Raw genomic sequence first — 22,681 nt, forward strand, 5'->3', positions numbered from 1 at the left:
CGACTGTTTTATCCGAGTTGAACATCTACACCTGCCTGGCAGGGGAAAATCTGCTCTGTTTTTGTGCGTCTGCTTGTGAGGAGGATGTGCAAGGAGGAGGACTCTGAGGCAGTAGGAGACAGAGAAAAGACAGAGAGACCTGGTCAGTGTCACACCAGGCCAGGCCAGTCCATCAGGGAGATAGGAGCGACTAACTGTCGGCTGCGCAGTCTCAAGCCAGAGACCCCTGTCTGGTCTGCTGGAGTCTGTCAGACTCCTGACAACAGGCACTGTGCATGAGTCTGTGTATTTGTGCAGAAGGCATTCCAATTAGTTTTATTCTCAAATGTCATTTCACCTCCCATTTATTCCTGATGAGCAGTTTTACCAAGGATGCATGCGTCTTTGAAGTTCTTGATCTCATACTTAGAGCTGATAAGCAAATGTTTGAGTCTGAAAGGAAGTCAGTGTGTCTCCGCGTGGGTACCAGGTGTCTTGCAGACATTGTGTCTGCGGAACTACAAGGTTGCTTGTCTTATAGGTTTCTGCAGCGTTTTTTTTTTTTTTTTTCTTCTTCCTGACCTCAATCCCAGCTGGGAGTTTCTCTTCTCAAAGTGTAGCAGTCAATAGAGGAACGGACCACCGTGACCCTCGCTCGCCACGGTATTATGTGCCGAATTCATCCACAGAATACCCCCTATTTCGACATATACGCGCAGAACAGAGCAGCTGCTTCAAGGGTTTTGCTGCAGGAAGTGCTCTATTAGTTCCAGTGGCGAGGGCTGTGATATCTGCCCCCCGGGGGGTTCAGTCAGGGGCTGCGTGTTTGAACGTGCGTTTGCTAGCCTGTGCGTTTGTGTGTGTGGGGACACTCTTTCAACATAACGTACTCAGTCACGGCAAGCCGCACCAATGAATGATTGTTTCATCGCGGGGATCATCTCCCGACTGTGTAAATGGCCCCGTGTGTGCGTAAGTGAGCATTCAGAGACGTATCTGTGTCAGTGGGCACCTGCACTCCCACCATCCCTCTTGTTGCAACCCCATTCATATTGTAGCCGCTCTTCTGGTGCTAAGTGCATGAGTCAGTCTCTTGCAAGGGTTTACTGACCCTTTGCTAGCCCAAGAGAGCCAGTCAGTGACCCCAACAAGACCTTTATTTACTGGGGTGGTGTGGTCTGGGAAGAAGTATTAGCACATGCTTCAAGGGCTTTGAAAAGGCCTGCTCCTCAACCGTGATCAAATTAAGTTCTGCAGAAATATAAACACTTTTACATTTGGAGTTGATAAAGTAACACACAGTCTGCACTGCATGGAGATCGGGGAATCAAAACAATAAGCTGAGAGCATCTAAAATGTGTTCAGGCCTGGGGTGCGGCTGAGCATTTTCAGTGTTAATGTCACAAATATTATGCAATGGAGCTGTAAGTTTTCCAATACTCAACTAAGGAGGCACACTTGGACGGAAGGACAGTTTTCCGTGAAAAACCTGAGCAATAGGATGCACTGAAACTTGTGCAACTTTCCTGGAAAGACGGGGTAATTCTTTCAAGAGCAAAACCCATGAGGCAAGAGTTAATACTCGAGATAAAAAAATAAAAAATAAGGGCATGTGTTGTGCTGTTAGGTGTGCGTGGGTGGATAAGAAATGGGTGGCGTTGCCTCTTTCCATGAATTTGCTGTTGTAGTTATTATTTTCTTTCTCTCTCTCCTCTGCCTGTTCTTTAATTTCTTTACCCCTGCCTCATTCTGTAAAATTGTGAAAAGAGACTATTTCACCGACAAAAAAAAGCACGATCTTTGAGTCTATTATGGTTTAGCTGAGACTTAGCATGCACACACTAACAATTTCGTTGTTGTTGAAACCTCAGCGCATTGTGGTTGTTGTGGAGACAACCCCCCCCCCCCCCCCATCACCCCACCCACCCAAACAAAACAATTACACCGTGTTCTTAGACACATGTGCGCTCGTAGCCGCGCAGTCCATACACGATGATAGCGCTCCTCAAAAACACACCTCTGCCCACACATTCGCAAACATATGCTCATCCTCCACAGCTATCTCTGTCTCTCGTTCTCCACATTGTTTTGAGCACAGCTGGCCTCTTTGTTTTACTTATCTGTCTCTCTCAGCGGCTGTTGAGCTCTGGTCTTTCTTTTTTTTTTTTTTTTTTTTTATGCAGCTGGGCTAAGCTTGCCCGCAGCTTTGTTTATGGACTTTGTGGACCACATCCATCGCACTCCTCAGCTTTGATTCATCGCATCGCCAAAACCCGAAGGTGGAAGATTAGTCATCTGTGTAGTCAGTGTTCGGGGAGAGGATAATGCATTTGCTTTGCTGCAGTAAAGTTAGACACGTCTTATCGTTCCCAATGAGCTCATTAAGTGTTTTGCAGTAGGTTTGGCGTACAATATGGTTTTGAAAGCCTGATCAGAGAAATATGAACTTGTGTGCCCAGATGCACAACGGAAGGTTGGAGCATCCACCGTAACTTATCTGAGTGGTATTTCTACTTTTGAGCTGGTATGTCGGCATCATTCTTCTGTAGTTTCCCCGCTAACGGGGCAAAGAAATGCATTTCAAGATCACAATTGTTTCCGTCTGTGCCACCGTGACGTGTAGGCCACGGCATAGGTCATGGAGATTCGACGCGCACGAACCTAGCTCAAGTGTCGCAAACGAAAACAGGAAGATCTCCCAGTCAACTTTCACCCTTACTGTCAAGATGCACATTTCCCTGCTCGAAATATTTTCTGACGCCGATCCTAAATGTGCAGGTGAACACTGCGCAATTGTAGTACCAGCTTTCCCATTCTGGGTCAAATATAATTGTCCTCAGCGTGGCCCATGGTGATGGCAACATCTGGTTGGACCCGAGCCCGGGCCATTTGGCAGTTAAAGCCTCTAACACCTGGTCAGAAACAGGCGAGCATTAATGTTAGCTTTGTTTTTCATGTCTAGAGCTTGTATTTTTATTTTATGGACTACAGTAACTCACTATGCCAGAGTGTGTGTGTTTTAGTGCGCCTGTATGGAGTTGCTGGCTGTTACAGTTTAAGATTGTTTGGGTTTATAGTGTATAGGAGGGACGCAGTCGTAATCCTCCAGACAAGACACAATGGTGCATTGGGGAAGCTATGTGGGTCTGTTCTGAGATTTTTTATTTTTATTTTTATTTATTTTTTACTCTTAGCATGATAAAAAAAAAAGAGAGAGAGAGCACAAGGACGGCTTTATTTTAATGTTGTCATGCTTCCAAGTTTGAAGACTCACCAGACTCCCGATGATTGATGGGCAGGCTAACCAATTAGTTCCAGAGAGGTGAGAAGGGTCGTAACCAGATAGGCAGATAATCCACTGGCTCCCAGAGAAGGGGAGCCGGTGTGAGAGTCAGCGAGTGTGTGTGTCGTGTCTTTTGTGATCTGAGGTCATGATTGACAGTCTTGAATTGCCCCTGTTATTCCAGTGTTGTTATTTATGTGTGTATGTGTACACGCGCCCCAGGCGGGCTGTTTCCAAAGGTGCGCATGTGTTCCTTCGGGGATGACTGTCCTCTCTCCGCTCAGCCGATGACAAACCCAACACCTGGTAAATGGGGCCAACACATACACATACACACACACAGACAGAGACACGATGACATACATCTACTTCCAGCCCTATCCCTCATGGCCCAGCTGTGTGTGACGCAGGCGAGTGTCTGAAAACCGCACATTAATTTGACCCGTGGACGATGAATGTCTGTAACAGAAGCCAAATGCAACTTGATGTGTGTCCGTGCAAGAAAAACACAAGTTTCACCCCAGGTATACTCAGCAATGTCAAATTAGGGATCTCCTAGCGTAGGTTAATTTTCCGGTCATGGTTTATCAGCGCTTTAAAGATGCCTCTTTGCAACAGTAACAGGACGTACTCTACTCTCTGAGATGCATTGGTGTCACACGAAGCTGAAATGTTGACTGCAGTGTTTTGGAGTGTTTTGAAGGTCAGCTGCTTCTCCCTGCGGTCGGCCCTCGCGGACACAAAAACGGAACGCTCTCAGCGTCCGGCCTCTGCCAAAACCTCCTCTCCCTCCTCTGCTCCCGGCGTCACATCACCGTTTTACTGCTCTTTCTCAGCTTTTATAGACGACGTCCGCCCGCTTTACCGTCCCCTCTTTCTTTCTCAAACTGCCACTAAGTACATTTCCATCCTGAGTCTGTTTTTTTTTTTCTTCACTATGTGGCATTTTGGATTACAGCAGTGTTTTTGTAATTATCTCACAGAATGATGAGGTTAAGTGAGGGCTTCTCTCGCTGTCGCTCTGTCGTGTGACGAATTCGCTTCGGGGACATGTCCGTGCTCCTCCACATGCGTGCGTGGAAGTCCCCAAACATACGTTTCCTTGTCTTTTTGTCTCTTTCTCAACCTCCTTTTCGCCCCTCCTTCCTCTCTCCGTCTACATCTTTCTCTCGCTTTCCTCCCTATGCTGTCAACCTTGCCACCTCCCCATCGCTCCCCTTCCTAGCAGAGTGAGGAGCAGAGTGTTGACATTGGGTTTTATCCAAATATGTAGTCTACGGGGCTGGAAGGTGGTAATGAGAGCCAAGAAAAACAGCCTGGCTCTGAGTCTGACAACCAGGCTTGTCTTTCTGATGAAACCGAATGAAAACTGTATTTTCTCTCCTTGTTATTCCCTCCCTCCCATCCTCCATCTTTCTATCCCTCTTGTGTCCCTCTTTCTCTACCTCTGGTGCCTCCAATGTGCAGACCATTTTCTTCTTATTATTCTCGTGTGTGCTTGTTTAAGACTCTTTTACATAGACACACAATACATAGGTAACATATGTACCATACTGTCTTGACGAGGGATGCCATATAAAGTCTATTTGATGTTAATGTAATAACCATCTTGGACTGGTGACCGTCATCACAGGGAACTTACACAGATGATGGGCTCTAAATGACCCATAAAAATACAAGTTTGGAACGAGTACCTGCTGCTGCTTGTAAACCAGTTTGTTTTAAATTGTGTTGTAAAAAGTATGAATGCTCACGTGCAAGAGAGGCAACTGTGCAGTGGCAACAGTAGAGGAGGTGTTGGCCCTGTCCCAAGAGAGCAATAATATAAATGAAGGTGACTGTAATAAGCAGAGGGGACACATGTCCGCTGATTGTGAGGAATCCGACACCACAGACACACAACACGAAGTCAGTGAAGCTGTTGCTTAGCTATAAGGTTATAACAACCAGACTATCCTTCTCTGAGAGTGACCACGTACTGCTGAATTATCTATTTTCTAAGTGGTTGTGTGAGTGTTGCCGCATGCAGCCCTGTGCTGTGTGTGTGTGTGTGTGTGTGTGTGTGGGTGGAGGTCAGGAGGGAGCACAGGCTAGAGGAACAGATGTGCGCTGTATTGTTGCTGTGTGCGTGGACGGACGGGGACCAGGTGCAGCCTTTGTCTCCCCAGCATTTAAGTCCACTCGCTCGCATTCAGCTGCCTCGTGCCTCTCCTCCCCTCCCCTCCCCTCCTCCTCCATTTCCCCCCTCCTCCTCCTTCCTCCTCTCCTTGGAGGGGAGGCAGAGATGTGTGTGTGTGTGCTTGTGTGTGTGTGTGTGTGAGAGAGAGAGAGCGAGGGCTGCCTTGGCTTAGAGGAGGAGGCTCCAGCCGTCCCTTCTGCGCTCTCCCCCCTCCTCCCTCACAGGTGACTGTTGGAGGTCCCAGCTGGCCGGCTCTTGGCCGATTAGATCCATATGGTACAGGAGGAGGAGAGAGGACCTGGTTCATTTTCAGATCAGTTGTGTTTGTCTGTGTTTCTGGTTGAAAATGTAATCTGTTAGTTGTTGACAATATGGGTTGCCTTTTTGATTCAAAGTTGATTAGATATGACTTTAGGCTTTCAAGAAATACAGCAACATGCAGCTTTACCAGAAAGTTCTACTAGAGACCATTCTTTTCCATGCACTGAATCTGATGCATTTGTTTTTAACCTTTGCAGGACACAGTGAGGAGAAAATAGCAGGGAAAGCACTAATAAAGAGAAGAAAAATAGACTTGCAGGAACTCAAGTGTTTCTTACACATGTTGCCTTGTTTGCTGTCAGGCTATCCAGCATGTTAGGAATGTGAGAACATGACTTCTGAGCTGTTGCATCATACTATTTTTGGTCAGAAAGCTGGAGTGCACAAGCTAACTGCTCCCTAAACCATTCAGTTTACCTCTAATGTGTTAAACACAGAATATAAAACATTCGGCAAAACTCAAGTTTGTCTAAATCTTCCTCTTGCGACTTAGAACTTAACTAGACAGGCCCTATTGCTGTCTTTTTGTCCATCTCCTAATAAGGGAACAAGACTGTCCACATAGTCTTCATTTATTCATTCATCTTCTGCAACCGCTTGTCGTGTGAAGGGTCGTGGGGGCGCTGGAGCCTATCCCAGCTGTCACCCTGGACAGGTCGCCTGTCTATCGCAGGGCTAACACAGAGAGACAGACAACCATTCACACCTGCAAGCACACCTACGGCCAATTTAGAATCACCAGTTAACCTGACTTTGGACGGCGGGAGGAAGCCGGAGTACCCAGAGAGAACCCATGCAGACACAGGGAGAACATGTAAACTCCAGAGAGAAAGGCCCCAGTCGGCCTGGATTCCAACCTGGAACCTCCTTGCTGTGAGGCATCAGTCCACATATTTACCTTACCTTTGTTGTATCTTGCACATGCCGAGAATTTTCTTTTTGCTCGCTGATAAATTGCTCAGGCCTGTTTTACGTCTCCTCTCACCTCATCCACAGCGACAGGACAAGAGATAGCGGTGCGGTACGAGTTAACGCACACGCTCCCAACAGACGCACACACTCAATCCCCCAACGCCACGCACGCATGCCTCGCAGCTGCCAACCTTTCACAGAGAGTTTAGACTCCAGTTAAAACATGAGCTTAATAAACCCTAACACTGAACACATTTATTTATACATCACATCAAGTGTGATTTATATGTGCTGACTCATAGCAGGTTATCCATCCTCACTTTGCACAAGGAGGTAGGTGAATTTTCTCTGAACTTTATTTGTCATTTCCGATTTCATTATTTAATGGATGGCTTCCACGGAGGATGCTCGACGGGGAACAGTCATGTTCCGTTCCTCTGTCCCTCCCTCCCTCTCTCTCTCTCTGTCCTCATTTTGAATCATCACCTGCAGAGGCAGAGGCAATTAAAGCGGACTGAATGTTTTAATGCAGACGAGCGTCACCTGAAGCTGAACAAACAAGGAACACCTGGCTAGCAACAGCCATCGGCACAGATGCATGTCACTTTTCCACCCCTGCGATTACAACTGTCGTAGAGAGCAAATAAGTAAGCCTGCGTCACTTACTAGATTATAAAACTTGGTGTGATCTCTTTGAGAGGAGATGAGAACAGCAGCGCAGAATGGTATGAGCAGAATTGTTTTTGATTATATTTACTGCCACAAATGTCTGGTGGACGTTTAAATGGTTTGGATAGAGTAACCAGTTTTAAGTTGATTCTGCTGACGGCGTTATCTATGCCTGTGTTGTCTATGCATCGTGGCATTTACACATAATCCTGCTGATTAGTGGCGAGGAGCATTGTGTACCATCCCTTTGTTCCATTAGAGCAAGGATGACAGGTGGCATTTAGACCGGACAAACACCCACATCCTCCTCTAAGCCAATATTCACCTGAGTTAACATTAGAGCCACTTTGTGCACTCTGTGTGTTTTGCGGCTGCTGTGACAGCTGCCTCCCCTGACAGTCTTGTGACTATATACGGTGGACTCAGGTGCTCGCAAGCCAGATGAAGTCATCCAGCTATGTACGCTGTCTAATTGACAAGCAGAGGCAATTCTCTACGGGCTGTCAGCAATACACGCACACACACCTGATGTCTCCTGTTTTGGCCATTACCTCTGGCGCGGCTAACAACAGAGCATGACACGTCTTTAAGACTGTGCTGCGCAGCTGCAACCTAATTTCTCAGCTGCAAGCCGAAATAGGTCACACAATTAGGTACACAGACAATATGTTGCTGTTGCGCATGTTTATATTCTGTGGTGTCATGTATACCTGTCAGTCAAACATAATTGGCCTTTGCAAGGATGGCACTCAATTTGGACACAAAGCTACTGTTCGCTGCCAGTGGAGAGCTGTTGACGACGTGTCAACATGTGAACTTGTGCGCTAGCTAAATGCCCAAATCCTGGCTCTTGTGTGTGCGTGTGTATATATATAAAGTTGTTTACATGGTAACAGTGTTGACACTGAGGCCATATGCCCCGGTGATTCTGTTATTGAGATGTCAGTCTAATTTCCTGGCCATACGGACGGAGTGTGCGGAGCTTTGGAGCCGGTGTGTGTGTGTGTGTGTGTGTGTGTGTGTGTGTGTGTGTGTGTTTGTGCGTGCTGCAGGCTGCTTCCTGCGGTGCACTGGCAGAGCGCGTGTGTGGTGGGTATGACAGTCCAAATGTCTGCGTAGATCCCTCCTTCCTGCCCCCTATGTTGGTGAACAGGTGGAGCGATGGCAGGCAGGCCACAGGGCTGAGAAAGAATGAGAAGGAACGGGGGAGAGAGGGTGAAGGGGACTGCAAAACAGAAGGATGAACAGTCAAAGCTGTATAATGAGTTGCAGGCTTGACAGATGAGTCGCATACGGGGAAGAGAAAGTGTGCGGATAGGACACGAAAGGCAAACGGGGCTGAGAGATGTGATTTCAAGACTGCAGCAAAGTGAAAGTTCAGCAAAAGGTTCTATATGTGGGACGGTTTGTCATTTAATTATTTTTTGTTTGCATTAATGCATTGAGTAATGCACTCATGAAAGTATTTAATTAATTCAATAGGTCTGTTTTCTCTTGAGTTACCTACTGACAGCTTAAACCTTCCAACTTAAGCCTTTATAAACTAGAACCCCGTGGCTCTGGGCCATGCAGAGTTCATAGCTGTGAAAAAGATATAAAGGGCACCATTGAAGCCAAAGCCCTAAAACCATGAAACCACATTTAAAAAGCTGCTCTCCGCTGACCCATGACCCGTGAGACCGTGCTTGTCTATTAATCGTCAATTCTTGAAGCGGTTAGAAAAGTCTGATCCACTCTAAATGGAGACGGGACCTGGGCTTCATGGATCTCCGGGAGACAAAGACGGCTTCTGATCCCACATCTCCCCACCGCCACGCCCCCCATTAGACTTTCTCCATACCCCTTATCTGGTGGTCTCATTCACCGTCAATGGCATATTGAGAAGTTGCGTTTAACATTCAAAAGCTTTGCCGATCTTGTTAGTAAAGCGTGAAATAGCCCCGTCCCTTTCTCTCTGTCGCTCTCTTTTCTTTCTTCGCCCCCCCCTGTTTGCCGGGGAGCTCAATGAGGGGGCATTCTTCTACCACACAATAGACTTCTTCAGCATTTCTTCTGTTATTGATCTGAATGGGTGAGAGTGAGGGGCTAAACTTTAGACATCTGGCTCTTTGATGGGGGGCAGGGTGGCTGATGCCCTGGCAGTATGCGCTGTGTGATGTGAAGTGGGTTTGGGAGGGGGCTGGGCATTTTTGTTTTCTTTTGAAACTATAGACTTTAAGTTTTTGTATTGCTTTAAAGTTGAAGGGAGGAGTTAAAGCAGTCTTTTATTTGTCACGTGGATACTCTTTTTCTTAACATGTTCTGTACTCTTACGTGTGTTCTGTTTAAGTACGGGAAGAAATATTACAGCTTGAAAAGCTATACTGGTTGTTCATATTTACTGTCAGGAAAAAGTCGTTTTCAGACAAGTTAGATCTGAGCAGGAAAAATCTGGTTTTAATTTTCATCGCTGACAGGACAACAACATTCTTTAAGAGCATTCTGGTTTCTGACCCACAGCTGACCTCTTTCTTCTCTCTCTCTCTCTCTCTCTCTGCAGACAGTAGAGAGAAGAAGAGCCCTGCCATGCCCGGTTCTCCTGTGGATGCTAAGACTCATTCCAGATCAGCCCCCAGCAGCAGCGCCAGCTCCACTATGCCACCCCTGCCTTCTGTCAACCCCAGTGGCCCTCGCCCGGGCTCTTTTTCAACCACAGCATGTAAGAGCCAGAGAAGAATTTGTCCACCTAAGACTCCATTTACATTTACAAGATAAAAATTGTAGAGGATTTAGAAAACATGCACTGCTTAAATTTGATATTACTCTTACATATTTTCCTGCTGAAAACATATTTGGAATGAGCAGGTTCAGTCAAACTATCAAATCGAGAACATGTGGCCCCTCTCAGCGGCAGAGTTTATCTTCATTTTGTCCCCCTTTCATCTCGTCCCTCCTCCCCAGTGACCAACGGGAATCATCATTCCCCACCCACCCTGAACGCCGTGCCATCTCCACCGCAGCGCTACAGCAACGGACCGTCCTCTTCCTCTTCCTCGTCGCTGGCTAACCAGCAGCTGCCGGCCACCTGTGGGGCTCGCCAGCTGAGCAAGCTCAAACGCTTCCTGACCACGCTGCAGCAGTTTGGCAACGACATTTCTCCTGAGATAGGAGACAGCGTCCGAAGCCTAGTCCTGGCCCTCGTGGTAAATTCTTTTGTTAGCGTCTTGGAGAAATCTTTATTTTTTTTTCTTTATTTCTCTCCACGACTTTCTTAACACTCAGTTCCCCCCGTCTCCTAGAATTCAACAGTTACCATTGAGGAGTTTCACTCACGGCTTCAGGAGGCCACCAACTTCCCCCTACGGCCCTTTGTTATTCCTTTTCTCAAGGTAAACATACCTTCACCCTCCACTCTTCCTATATTCACTTATTCCTAGAGATAACCTCCATTTTTCTTTGCAGTAGTCCTCTTAGTTGTCAGCTTGTTGCCTATTATTGTGTCTTATAATGAACCATAGTATACCAGTACATTAAAACCACTCCGTTATTCCGATGATCTGAATAATCCTAATGATCTGTCACTTCCCAACTTAAGAGTTGCAGTGTAAAAATAATTAATTACACTTAATTACTATGTTAGGCTCGAAGGCAGTCGTCCATAAATAACCCTCCTTGTAGTTTGGATAATTGAATAGACCTCTCCTTGGATTTGCTTGTTGACTTGACGAGCAACAGATGAGTGGGGGCTCTCGAGCCCCTTTGTAACCAGGGGAGTCTGCAAGAGTATACTTTTTAGGAGCTCCCCTCAGTAAAGCAGCCCATAAATCTCAACTCGGCTGTACCGCTGTACTTCAAGCTGTTGAAATCGTCTGTGTTTCCACGCTTACCTCTTGCGTACCTTTGGAGTGTCTCCATCTATCTGTCTGAGGAGGCTGATGGAACTATCATCCGTTGCCCTCCTTTTAGTAATTCAGAAAGGATGTGGGGGGTTCCCCGCAACTCAATTCCAACTCTCAGAGAGTAGTCTCTTTAAAGGAAGCGACGGGACAGTCTGTGACGAAAGTGGAAAAGGGAGAGAGAGGTGGTTGAGTAGGAGAGAAGGAAAAGTGGGAACTCGGAAGTGTGAAACACGGCTATAAAGTGTTCCCTTCCCTTTTTTATGGTCTCCAGTGTGCCATATGGAGCCGCTGTCCCGTTAAAAGAGCGTTCAGCTGCCAAGGCGCCGCCAATCTAGCATCCGCCCCGGCGAAACCCCCGAGAGCCCTATGCTCAACTGACACACAGCACATGTGTCCACTAGCTGGGGCCCCAGGGAAATAAGGGATGCATGGGAGACGGGCAAAAGAGAGCAGTGGGGTGTGTTGGAGAGCAGATCGTAAAGCAGAAGTATCAGCATCTTTAGGTGAAGGCATAACAGACGCTAGAAGCCTCGGCTAACCGACGTGGCTGGTTTCAGTCGGGAAAGGTTTACAGAATTTGCCAGATGATGGTTTAGAGTACCACACATTAAGAGGAGGTCAGCAACAAAATGAGAAGGGTATGATTATTTAGTTTGTTGCTCAAGAAGAGGGAGCAGAGGGAGTGAGGAAGTGGTGTAATTGCAAACACACTGGAGTCTGTTCCTAATTAGGGAAATGCAGGGAACAAAAGCGAGATGGAAAGATTCGACGGAGACAGTCGCAGATAAATACAAAAAAGAACGGAGAGGGTAAGAAATGGGGGAGAAGCTGTGTCCAATTTGTTTTGAAATGTATCTAAGCCTCTGTATCATCATGCATACCGTTGCCGTGACCAACGTATAGTGCTTGGTGCCAGTGCTCTGCGAAGGAGAAAAAAACATCAGCAGCAGCTTAGAAAACTCTGCTGTTTTCGCTTGAATTAGAAAAGCCACAGCCACCATGGAGGCAGCCACAGAACAACACCCAGGCCTGGACCGAGCCTTGCAGCCAGACCTCAAGGAGTCAAAAACCCTCTCTCTTTCAGCCAGGCGTTTTCCCCAGGAGGCAGATCTGCACTGTGTCTTTTAGCTCTTGCAATGTGGCGGTAGTCGGTCTAGGACAGTTCTGCTCTGTTTGCTCCAGATGTCCCCTCCTGTTTGTCACTGACATGCTGCCCAACGCTTCTCTTTTGCTGTCTGCCTCTCTCTCTCTCTCTCTCTCTCTCTGAATGAGTACGTGAAGTATGATGAATATGAGACGGAATATGTGAAAAAGCATGGGCAGAAAATGAGCTGAATTATTAAAAAGATTGTTTTGCTTTATACCTTGGACTTATCTGCAAATTAGAATGAAACCTCACGAATGTTATTTCTTTTTTTGCCAGGCAAACCTTCCACTGCTGCAGAGGGAGCTGCTCCACTGTGCACGGGCAGCCAAGCAGACCCCAGCTCAGTACCTGTCCCAGCATGAACACCTCTTGCTAAGCACCACTCTGGCCTCCTCTCCAGACTCCTCTGAGCTGCTGATGGAGCCTCCAGAGTCTGGGACCAAGAGACACAGCCCCAGCAGGTGAGATAAAAGCATGAAAAGCTGCTGCCAGCAACGCATGCCACGAGGAAATACACATAATCACCGTCTTCGCTTGAGACATAATCACTGCTCTCTCCTCTGCAGGCCTAAAGAGAACGGCTTCCACGAACGTCCGCCCGTAGCCATGGAGCCTGCCGCGAAACGGATTTGCACCATCAGCCCCGCTCCCCGACACAGCCCTGCTCACCCGCTGCCCCTCGCGGCCCAGCTTCACCCGACCCCGCCGCCCTTGCAGCACTACGCCCTGGACGACATCGCAGCGCCGCACATCCTGCACCGCGAGCACAGCCAGCGCGTGCTGGAGATCCGCGAGCTCAAAGACAGGCCCAGACTTCCTGGTGTGTGACGCTAAACAAATATTATCCTAATTTAGACGCTTTTGTTATCCCTTCTGCACTGTGGGTGAATGTGGCGATGCTGGTTTTATCTTTTAGCAGTGTTAGTTCACAATGCGTGGATAAATCATATTTGTTGACATTGCTTTAAATCTAAAAACACTGAAACTTAAAACCCAGCAGTGTGAATGCAAGTGGGCGATACACACATTTGGGAATGAACAGGCTTGCGCGAACACAAACACGCGGACATATCATATTCTATAAGTGATAATGGGTGGTCTGCGTGTTTGTGTAGCCGGGCTCCGTATATCTCTGGACTGTGTATAAACAGAGCCATACTGTCCAGGCAGGGAGGGTTGGATCTGCTCTGGTGTGTATCTGCCCTGCGTTTGGGACTTGTCAGCACTCAGTGGAAACAGCAGTAGCTCACAGACACAGGCGCACACACATACAGTCGCACACCTTGATATGCTCATGGTAGAGGTGCTGTGTTTACGAGGCCTTAGTCCCTTGTCGGACAGCCTCCCGCCCGCCTGCCGCCACTTAACTCACAGGCGCACACACACTCATATACACACACACACACACAGGCATAAACACATCAGTCCACACAGTCGTGGCTTTGAACTGATGAACACTGATGAGAACCAGAAGTGGAGAAGATGTTGAGGGGAAGGCGTGTGTGTGTTTGTGTGTGTGTGTGTGCGTGAGGGAATCATTACTCTCCTCAGCAGGCCTAGTGTGCATGTGGCCTCTTGTTGGCTGCTTCAGTTTTAAGAGACTGTGGTTTTGCATCCTTGTAGACCCTGCGTGTGTGTGTTAATGCAGTGTTTGGCTCCCACATGAGTATATAATCTCCAGTGTGCAAACTATTATCATTGGTAAATGTATAATTAAGTATTGCTTAAATCGTAGCGTGACGACTGAATCGGAATCAGATAAGGTGTGCGTGTGTGTGTTTGTGTGTGTGTGTGTGTGTGTGTGTGTGTGTGTGGATACTCCACAGTGAGTGTCAGACCGGCTGGTTGTGTTTAGAAGTGGAGCCACTCCACTCAGCCTGAGTGTCTCCCTACTGGAATGCTGTGCGCTCCAGGAGGGGAGGTGCTAAGGGAGTGTGTGTGTGTGTGTGTGTGTGTGCGCACGCGTGTGTGTGTGCGTACAGCTGACTTCCAGATGTGTACAGGCTCTGGGTGCTGGGAATCTGTTTTGCATCACACGCCTCTCTTTTACTCTTTAACCTTTGCTGTCCCGTCAGTACATCTTGCATCTTTTGTTTTGTATTTATTTATCTTTTTGCTCCTGATTAACCATGCCTTATTCTGTTAATCCTTAAGTTTGTATGTATGAAAGTGTTGCGTTGGAATTTAGATGATCTCTTGGGTATTATAGGAAAGTATATGCTGAGTTGATTGTTTACAATAGATTTACCATAAACAGAAATGTATAGAAAAACCTATCACTCACTCACTGTCGCTTGTGGCTTCTCCTACATTAAGAATAATACTAATCACATTGGTCTGCGGTCTGTCTTGTGTGTGTTTTAATCAGGCACTAACGGGGGCTACCGTGAGGAGCCGGTGGACCACAGACTGACAGACAGAGAGTGGGCTGATGAATGGAGGCATCTGGACCATGTAAGACTAATGTTAATGATATAGAAAGAATGTCATTTGTTTTACTTTTCAGTGTTTCACAGCTTGAAAAAGGTTGTACACTGCTGTCACTTTCTGATGAGGGAGAGCTCAGGCTTGGCATCAAGACATTAATAAGTTAATGCCTAATGCATTATTATATATGCCTGTCATTTAATAAAAGCAGCTTTTGAGTTGCCAGATTATTGGAAATCTTGGTTCAGAGTGAGCTTTTGCCTCCAATGGACCCCTCCAATGGACTGCATGAGCTATCCTCTGCAGGTCAAACTTCTTATTAACATTTAAAATCACGGTCTTGATTGACTGCATGGAATTTAATAGGAGTTCATAAGAAAGAGGGAACTCCAAGACCTTTATTGATCTCGTATTAAGCTGCAAATTTGATAGCCCTAGATCAGAAAGTCCCAAACCCTCAGTCTTCCTCAGTGTTTTGCCAACATTTACAACTGATTCCTGAAAAGAAACTCACTGTCATGTTGTCATTTAAACATTTATTGTATTGCTGTCACTACATTTGTGCTATTTTAAGCCAGCCAAACTGAACCCCTTTGATAAACGGTTTTCAAATTAGAGAGGTTACTCCAGTGAATCTGGTGCTTTATTTGGCTTTGAAAGACATGCAAAATGTCATGCAATCCAAAAATTGTGCTTTCTGTAGAGTTGTGTTAGACACTGAAAAGAGTTTGTATGTTTTACAGGAAGGCTTTCTTTATTCGTCATGGAAGTGTGTATTTGTAGGCCCTTTACACAAGTAAAGCAGATGAAATGTCTTCTACAGCAGGGGTGTCAAACTCATTTTAGTTCGGGGTGCCACATACAGCCCAGTTTGATCTCAAGCGTGCCGGGCCAGTAAGATAACAGCATAATAACCTCTAAGTAAAGACAACTCCTGATTTTTTTTCATCGTCCAGGTCTTGAACTGCATAGTGGACATGGTGGAAAAGACACGGAGGTCAGTGAGCGTGCTCAGACGATGCCAGGAGTCGGATCGCGAGGAACTCAACTACTGGAGGCGGCGCTCGAGCGAGCAGGAGGACCCGCGCAAAGGAGGCTCGGGCTCCGCTCCGTTCTCCAAGACACACAGTCCCCATTCTGCAGAGTCGGGTGGGTGTCTCATTACCAACGTGTTTGGTGTGTGTGTGTTTTTTCTTTTATGCCGAGCAGCGATTTCGTCACTGCGCGTTGGTTTATCAGAGCATTGCACATGATGATACATGAGCGATGGTGATTGTATCATGATTTGAGTTTTGGCTGCCGGCGTCATTTCTGTGCCGTTGAAAGCAGACATGTCAGAGACGGATTATGAAATGAAACTGAGCGATGACTTTCCTTTATTTCCAACTTTAATGAAAAGCTTTTAACATGGATAAATATCATAGATCAGCATCAAAGTTCCTTGAAAACAGATGGAAAGCACAACCCCTGGCGTATCACCATTGAATGCTGATGGTAGATAAACTGTTTCCATTTCTAAACAGTTTCCATTTCTGAATAATAGGATATAATGATCTGGACATCCTGAGATTAATTTAGATGATGCCAAAGTCGAAACACAAACCAGGACAGACTCACTTTTGTTTATGCTCATTACATCACCTAGTGGTCATTAAAAGTACTGCGCCAAAGTCACATGTCAGTGTGTTAGTGAGTCCTTCCACAGTTAGTCCCCCAGTCTGCTGTGTACTGGCAGTGTTCTCTCAGTGTGCCAGCCTTGCCATCCCCCTGCTGCTCCATAGTCACAGACAGGTGCCAGGACTGGCCTCCGCCATATCGGCCACAGAAGGGCCGTCCTGCCATCCTGCCGTCCTGCAGGCTCAGAGACCCAGAGCTGGCTGACTAGCCAGAGCACCATCTGGGCCCCCAGCCGGAAAGCCAGCCTGCTTGCCTGGGCTCGGGCCGCGATAGTGGGGGTGTATGAAGGCTCGGTGGAAGAGAGGGAATGTAAATTAAGGCGAGAGAGAGAGAGCGGTGGTGAAACAGGACGTGAGAGATGAGGGAAGCGGAGAAGAGCCAGGCAGCCGCGCTGGAGAGGCAAAGCCCGGTAGCGACACAGAAAGCAATTGAGATGCAGGGAGAGAGATTTGAGGGAACAGACAGTATATTGACACAGCTTGTTGGTCTGCAATTGCCTCCAAGCCAAACACATTCCTTTCTAAAGCTGTCAGATCTCGGATCAGTCCAAGGCTCTGATAACCAACAGTCACTCTGCTTGTGTGGCCTAGATATGTGGACTTGCTTGCATCAATGACAAAATAAATGACTAGATGACAAAGATACTATTACTGCCTGCATGTTATGGCCTTTCTTTCTACACACTTGTTACTTTGATTGAGCTGTCAGTCAGAAAGTCAGCCAGTATAAAAAACAATAATAATAATCGTTTTATATCTCTGTAAGCCTTGACAGGTGCTAATCCCTTCTGTCTCTGCCTCTCCCACAGACTCCCAGCGTGACTTTGCTCCACGGCCAGGCTCAGCATACGTTACAGATGAGATCTGGAGGAAAGCTGGTAAGAACACCATAAAAAAATAATTCGTGGTAGACACAAAGGCAATCATAAGGCCTTTTACTCAACCAAGAATCAATAGTACAGATCGAATATACATGATTCTTTTTATGCAAAAAGAAGTAGGAGTTTAAACGAGGTGAGCTCAACAACTGTCTCCCCTGACACGCAGAAGAGGCAGTGAATGAAGTCAAGCGCCAGGCCATGGACGAGGTTCAGAAAGCAGTGGCAGAGGCAGAGCAGAAGGCTTTCGAGATGATTGCGGCCGAGAGGGCTAAGATGGAAAAGACTCTGGTTGAAGCGAAGCGGAAGGCTCAAGAGGACGCCATCTTGGTCATCAATGAACAGGAGGATTCCAGTGAGGTGAGCAGAGAGGTAGAGCCCAGATCAAATGTTCCACGTTAACCCTGCAAGTGTACACGGCCATGACTGAAGCTGATGTGGTGGATATTTAACTTCTAATAAAATCCAAAGATAATATGTCTGGCGAACATGGAATATCAGCTTCATGTCCGTGTGAAGATGACTTTCTTCTGCTGCCACCAAATGGGCAAAATCCAATATGAGTTAATGTAGGGTTTAATTGATTTTGTATTGGAAAAGGCTTATTGATGTACATTGAGGATGCAAATATAAACAGTAGCACATGAGACGGATGTGGCAACTTACAGTCCACCTTCCCTTTCTCCACAGTGCTGCTGGAATTGCGGCCGCAAAGCTAGCGAGACGTGCAGCGGCTGCAACGCCGCCCGCTACTGCGGGTCCTTCTGCCAGCACAAAGACTGGGAGAGGCATCATCTCATCTGCAGCCCAGGACTCCAAGCTCAACCCAAACCAGTTTCTGCCATCACTGCAAGCAGGGCAGCTGCCGTGGCAACAGCAGCAGCAGCAGCATCTGGAGTCTCTCCTGTCGGTCTGGCCGGGGTCAAATCTGCCGACGGCGCGCCCTCAGTCTCCAGTCCAGGTGGAGAGAAGGCCTCGGTCGCTTCTCGCTCCTCCACTCCCTCCACCCCCGCGTCAGCCCCCGAGACCAACGGACACTAGGACGCAAAGGACTTCAGTGGTTACTTCACCAATTCTCCTCAATAACGCTGAGGAACTGAATCATCAGCACGAGGGAACTATTTGTGGGTTAAGTTAGGATAACAGATTTTTCATCATACACTTTGGCAGAAAAAAAAGGACAGATTATGGATGACTGTTTGAGTGATATGTCAACTGGGACTCTGGCTTTGGCAAAGAACAGAAGGACTCGTCTCAGATGCATCCATTGGATGAGCAGATCTCCCTAACAGATGGAAACGTGTTTCTCTGCGTCCAAATCCCCAAATCTTGGATCTGCACGCGGTTGGAAAAAAAAACTGACGATTGATCTCAGTTTATCTCTGGCTGCAGGGAGAAAGCAATGAAAGGACGGCATATGAGAAAAAAACAGGGGAGATTAAAAAACAATGAGGTACAAAGACCGCCGCACCCCCCATGAACCTCACTTTGTTGTGTATAGATTTAAGACAGGGAGGTGGTGGTAAATGTAAACAGTGTAAAAGTACCAGCCATAAAGCATCTCTTTGTCTCGTAGGAACAATCTGACAATAGACCACGTTAAAAATTGTCTCTAAATATTTGCTCGCCAACTTTCTGTCTTGGTTGTCATGTGTGTGAATGCGTGCGTCAGAACAGTCGTGCAGTCAGTGAACATTGTAAAGCATATGATTATTTTTGTCAAAGCAATATTGAAATGAAGTGTTCAGGTATTTCAAGCCGTTTCTGCATCACCAAAGTTTTCAGTCGCTAAAGAAAGGGAGTCATTGTCATTGCCTGTAACCGTCTTTGTGAAAAAGAGATCATAGTAATACACCCACACATGCTTTTATGACGAGTTTAAACCGGAACTCTGGTCACTATTTTTGATTTTCTGATCATCAGACGGAGGGGGAAAGGTGGTGGTGATTGGATCAAGTAAGCACAGCAACATTCAGTTATGACTTTTTGTCTGGTTGCAGTTTCACTTTGGCACTTGTTCACATCACCAGCTGTGTACGGCAGGGTCAGGTGTTGCTCCGAACCTTCCGCCTCGGCAATATTTGCATCGCAGGACAATGGTGCTTTGTCATCCAATAAAAAGCAGCGATAAGGCCTGGAAAGGGAAATCGTTTTTTTTACTTTATTCAAAATGATCCACAGGGAGAAAAGCCTCACGGATGCCTACGTTGCCGGGGTGCAGATAACAGAGCAACGACTCTGTTCCACAGAGAATCTCAGGAGCTAAACTGTATTTGTGTGTACAGATCATTCTTGTTCTTTTGTCACGGTTTAGGTTAAAGTTAGTGAGGGACGTTGATTTATCCATACTCTGCTGTTACAACTGCAATATTTTTGTTTGTTGTAAGATGACTTTGTAAAAAAAAAAACTATTAAGAGAGAATGCCTTTATTTTGTGAGCCACAATTAATTTTTCCCCTTCATTCTTTAAACATGTTCTTTTGTTATGAGGCATAACTTCATATGAAAAACATATCTTGACATGAAGTATGAAATAAAGAAGTTGAATTACTTCAAAAATGTTTTGTCTTCTTTTCCGTGCTTGTCATTGAATTAGGAATAATGTTAAGTGGATTTATATTTTTTAAATGGCCAAGGTGTATTGGTATGTAAACAGAAAAACCTCATCCATTTTTTATGCCCTTACATAATTTAAGTTGCTTAGCTTGCTCAGCTGTAGCTTCTACCGTTTCTAGATGACAACAGTTCCCTAACAGTGTTGTTGTTTTCAGGACTTGCAGCTGATGTTCCCACTTGAACATGAAGCATTTCTTTGTACACAACCTCCCATGTCGTAACCACGGCCTCAAGAGTTCCACATGAAGGCGGCAATAGATCATGGTAATGGCGTTTAAAGTTACAGTGAAGCCCCTTTGCCTCCCCCTTCTGGCAGTGAGAGTCAGAACAGTGCGTCAGCAAATGCTGTTGACACTTCTGAATGGCATTTTCCAATCTGGGTGGCACAGTAGTGTGGTGGTTAGCACTGATGCAGCAATGACTCTGGGTTTGAATCTTTTATCGGAGTTTGCTGGGTTCTATTTCATTCTATCTGGAAAAGAGGAATTCATAGAACCTTTGTTCCATTCAGAAATCTGGGGATTTTCCCTCCATACTCTTAGCTGCTGCAGGCTATACTGCATCTCACTTACAGTTGTTCGTATTGGCAAACCAGACATTTCTGGTTCACATACACTGCCTGGCCCAAAAAAAACCACACACTCTAATACGTCGTTGGGCCGCCTTTAGCTTTGATTGCAGCATTCATTATCTGTGGCATTATTTCGATAAGCTTCTGCAGTGTCACAGTCTTTATATCCATCCGGTGTTGCATTAATTTTTCACCAAGATCTTGTATTGATGATGGGAGAGTCTGACCACTGCACAAAGCCTTCTCCAGCACATCCCAAAGATCCTCAATGGGGTTAAGGTCTGGACTCTGTGGTGGCCAATCCATGTGTGAAAGTGATGTCTCATGCTCCCTGAACCACTCTTTCACAACTTGAGCCCCATGAATCCTGTCATTCCAATCTTGGAATATGCCCATGAACATCAGGGAAGAAAAAAATCATTCAGCTGACCTCATTCTTTAGGCACATAATGTTGCTGAACCTAGACGTGACCAACTGCAGCAACCAGTTGATTTCACCAAAAGGTTTTCACTGATCACGATCAATCAGGATTTTTTTCCGACCACACTTCTTCCTCAAAAAACGATGGTTCCCCACTATCCCACTATTTTTTAATAATGCATTGAACAGTTCTTAACCCAATTTTAGTAGTTTCTACAATCTCCTTAGATGTTCTCTCTGCTTGATGCATGCCAATGATTTGACCCTTCTCAAAGAGACTAACATCTTTTCCACAGCCACTGAATGTGTCTTTCAACATGGTTGTTTAAGAAATGAGAAGCTACTCATTGCATAAGTTGGGGTTAAATAACTTGTTTCCAGCTGAACGATAATGACCCATGCAGTAATTATCCAATAGGAGGCTTGTACCTATTTGCTTAGTTAAATCCAGGTGGAGACTTTTTTTTTTTTTGGCCAGGCAGTGGCGGGGGGGAGGGGCAATCACTTTTTTTCACACAGGGCCATGTAAGTTGGATTCTATACAACTAATTTCCTTCAGAGTGGTTAAACCTTTGCAGAATTAATTGAAACGACAGACTATAATAGCAGCCGTGCAGGAGCTAAACTGATGCTCTTCTGGAAAGCCACTCAACCCCGTGAATTTTGCATCCCCTTTGTTTCCTTAATGTTGTGAATCATTCATTGGCTCCTAATTAAATATGCAAGAGGCATCTTTGAGTTCAGGTATGAAGTAATGAGGAGGCCTTTGGTGAGAGTGAATTTTTTGGAGGCAGGAGGGTTTTCTGTCATGTATAATGTATAATGTTTTCCACCGCTGAAGTCAGTTAATATTCTACTCCGATCGTACTGACAGTCTGCATTACAGAAAAATAGTGCATGTGGGAGATGATTGGGGTAAATGGTTACTTTAGCGATCATCTTTTATCATCAAAGAGGATAAATATACTGTGAATGCAGTCAAAAGTCAACAGGAAGTACAAAGCTGTAATATTATGTAACGCCACACGGTGGCAGTATAAGCTTCATATTGAGAAGTGTTGCCTCACTGCAAGGTAAGAAGAGTTAAGTGAGCGGATGCAAAGTCATTTATCTATGACTTTGGACATTACATCTCTCCAGTGGGTGTAAGGAATCACATATTAGAAAACATATATTTAAGGTTCACATGTGAAAATATGTTGCACGAGGAGCATTTTTAACATTGTGACCGATCAACAAGGAGCCAGTCAAGCCGCCTTAAGTATTATTTAGTAGCTTAATTAGTAGAAATGTGGTGGCAGTTTTCAGTTGAATAACATCACCACTCTTTCAGCACGTTTAATTCGGCGTCTGCAGACAGAAATACAGTGCGGTCACATGCATAGGATGCACAAAGGAGTGCTGGGTACACTATGTGTCAGTTTTATATAAGAACTGAAAGCTGTGAGGTCAGGGATAGGACAAAGTATTCATTCTCTTCTTATCCAGTGAAACAGCCAGTAAATTCAGCAGCAAATCACAGAGACAGCACATTAGAATTACCAATTTATAATGCACATGTACTATATATATATCCTTTAAAACACTGCTTGAAAAAATACTGCTTTGCACAATACTCCACTGTATGACCAGACACCAGAATTAAAAAAACAAACAAAACCAAGCATCTATTTTAAAATAAAATAAAATAGCAAAAAATAAAAGGAGAAGAAAAGAGAGAGAGA

General features: G+C 45.8%; 1 protein-coding gene across 2 annotated transcripts in view; it reads left to right on the plus strand.

Moving 5' to 3' along the window:
* cbfa2t2 (CBFA2/RUNX1 partner transcriptional co-repressor 2) overlaps positions 1–20,232 on the plus strand; it is a gene marked incomplete at its 5' end in the record, with an annotated part of 36,816 nt that extends 16,584 nt beyond the window's left edge. For both annotated transcript variants that reach the window (XM_084542114.1, XM_084542115.1), the window contains 10 exons: positions 9,883–10,041; positions 10,284–10,525; positions 10,622–10,711; positions 12,645–12,829; positions 12,935–13,188; positions 14,737–14,822; positions 15,752–15,944; positions 17,281–17,349; positions 17,519–17,709; positions 18,040–20,232. In XM_084542114.1, the coding sequence (XP_084398240.1) occupies positions 9,883–10,041; positions 10,284–10,525; positions 10,622–10,711; positions 12,645–12,829; positions 12,935–13,188; positions 14,737–14,822; positions 15,752–15,944; positions 17,281–17,349; positions 17,519–17,709; positions 18,040–18,390 (1,820 nt within the window). In that variant the 3' untranslated portion in view covers positions 18,391–20,232. The remainder of the gene's footprint in view (positions 1–9,882; positions 10,042–10,283; positions 10,526–10,621; positions 10,712–12,644; positions 12,830–12,934; positions 13,189–14,736; positions 14,823–15,751; positions 15,945–17,280; positions 17,350–17,518; positions 17,710–18,039) is intronic.
* Positions 20,233–22,681: the final 2,449 nt, after the last annotated feature.

Source organism: Chelon labrosus, assembly GCF_963514085.1.
Source record: "Chelon labrosus genome assembly, chromosome: 4".
NCBI lineage: Eukaryota > Metazoa > Chordata > Actinopteri > Mugiliformes > Mugilidae > Chelon > Chelon labrosus.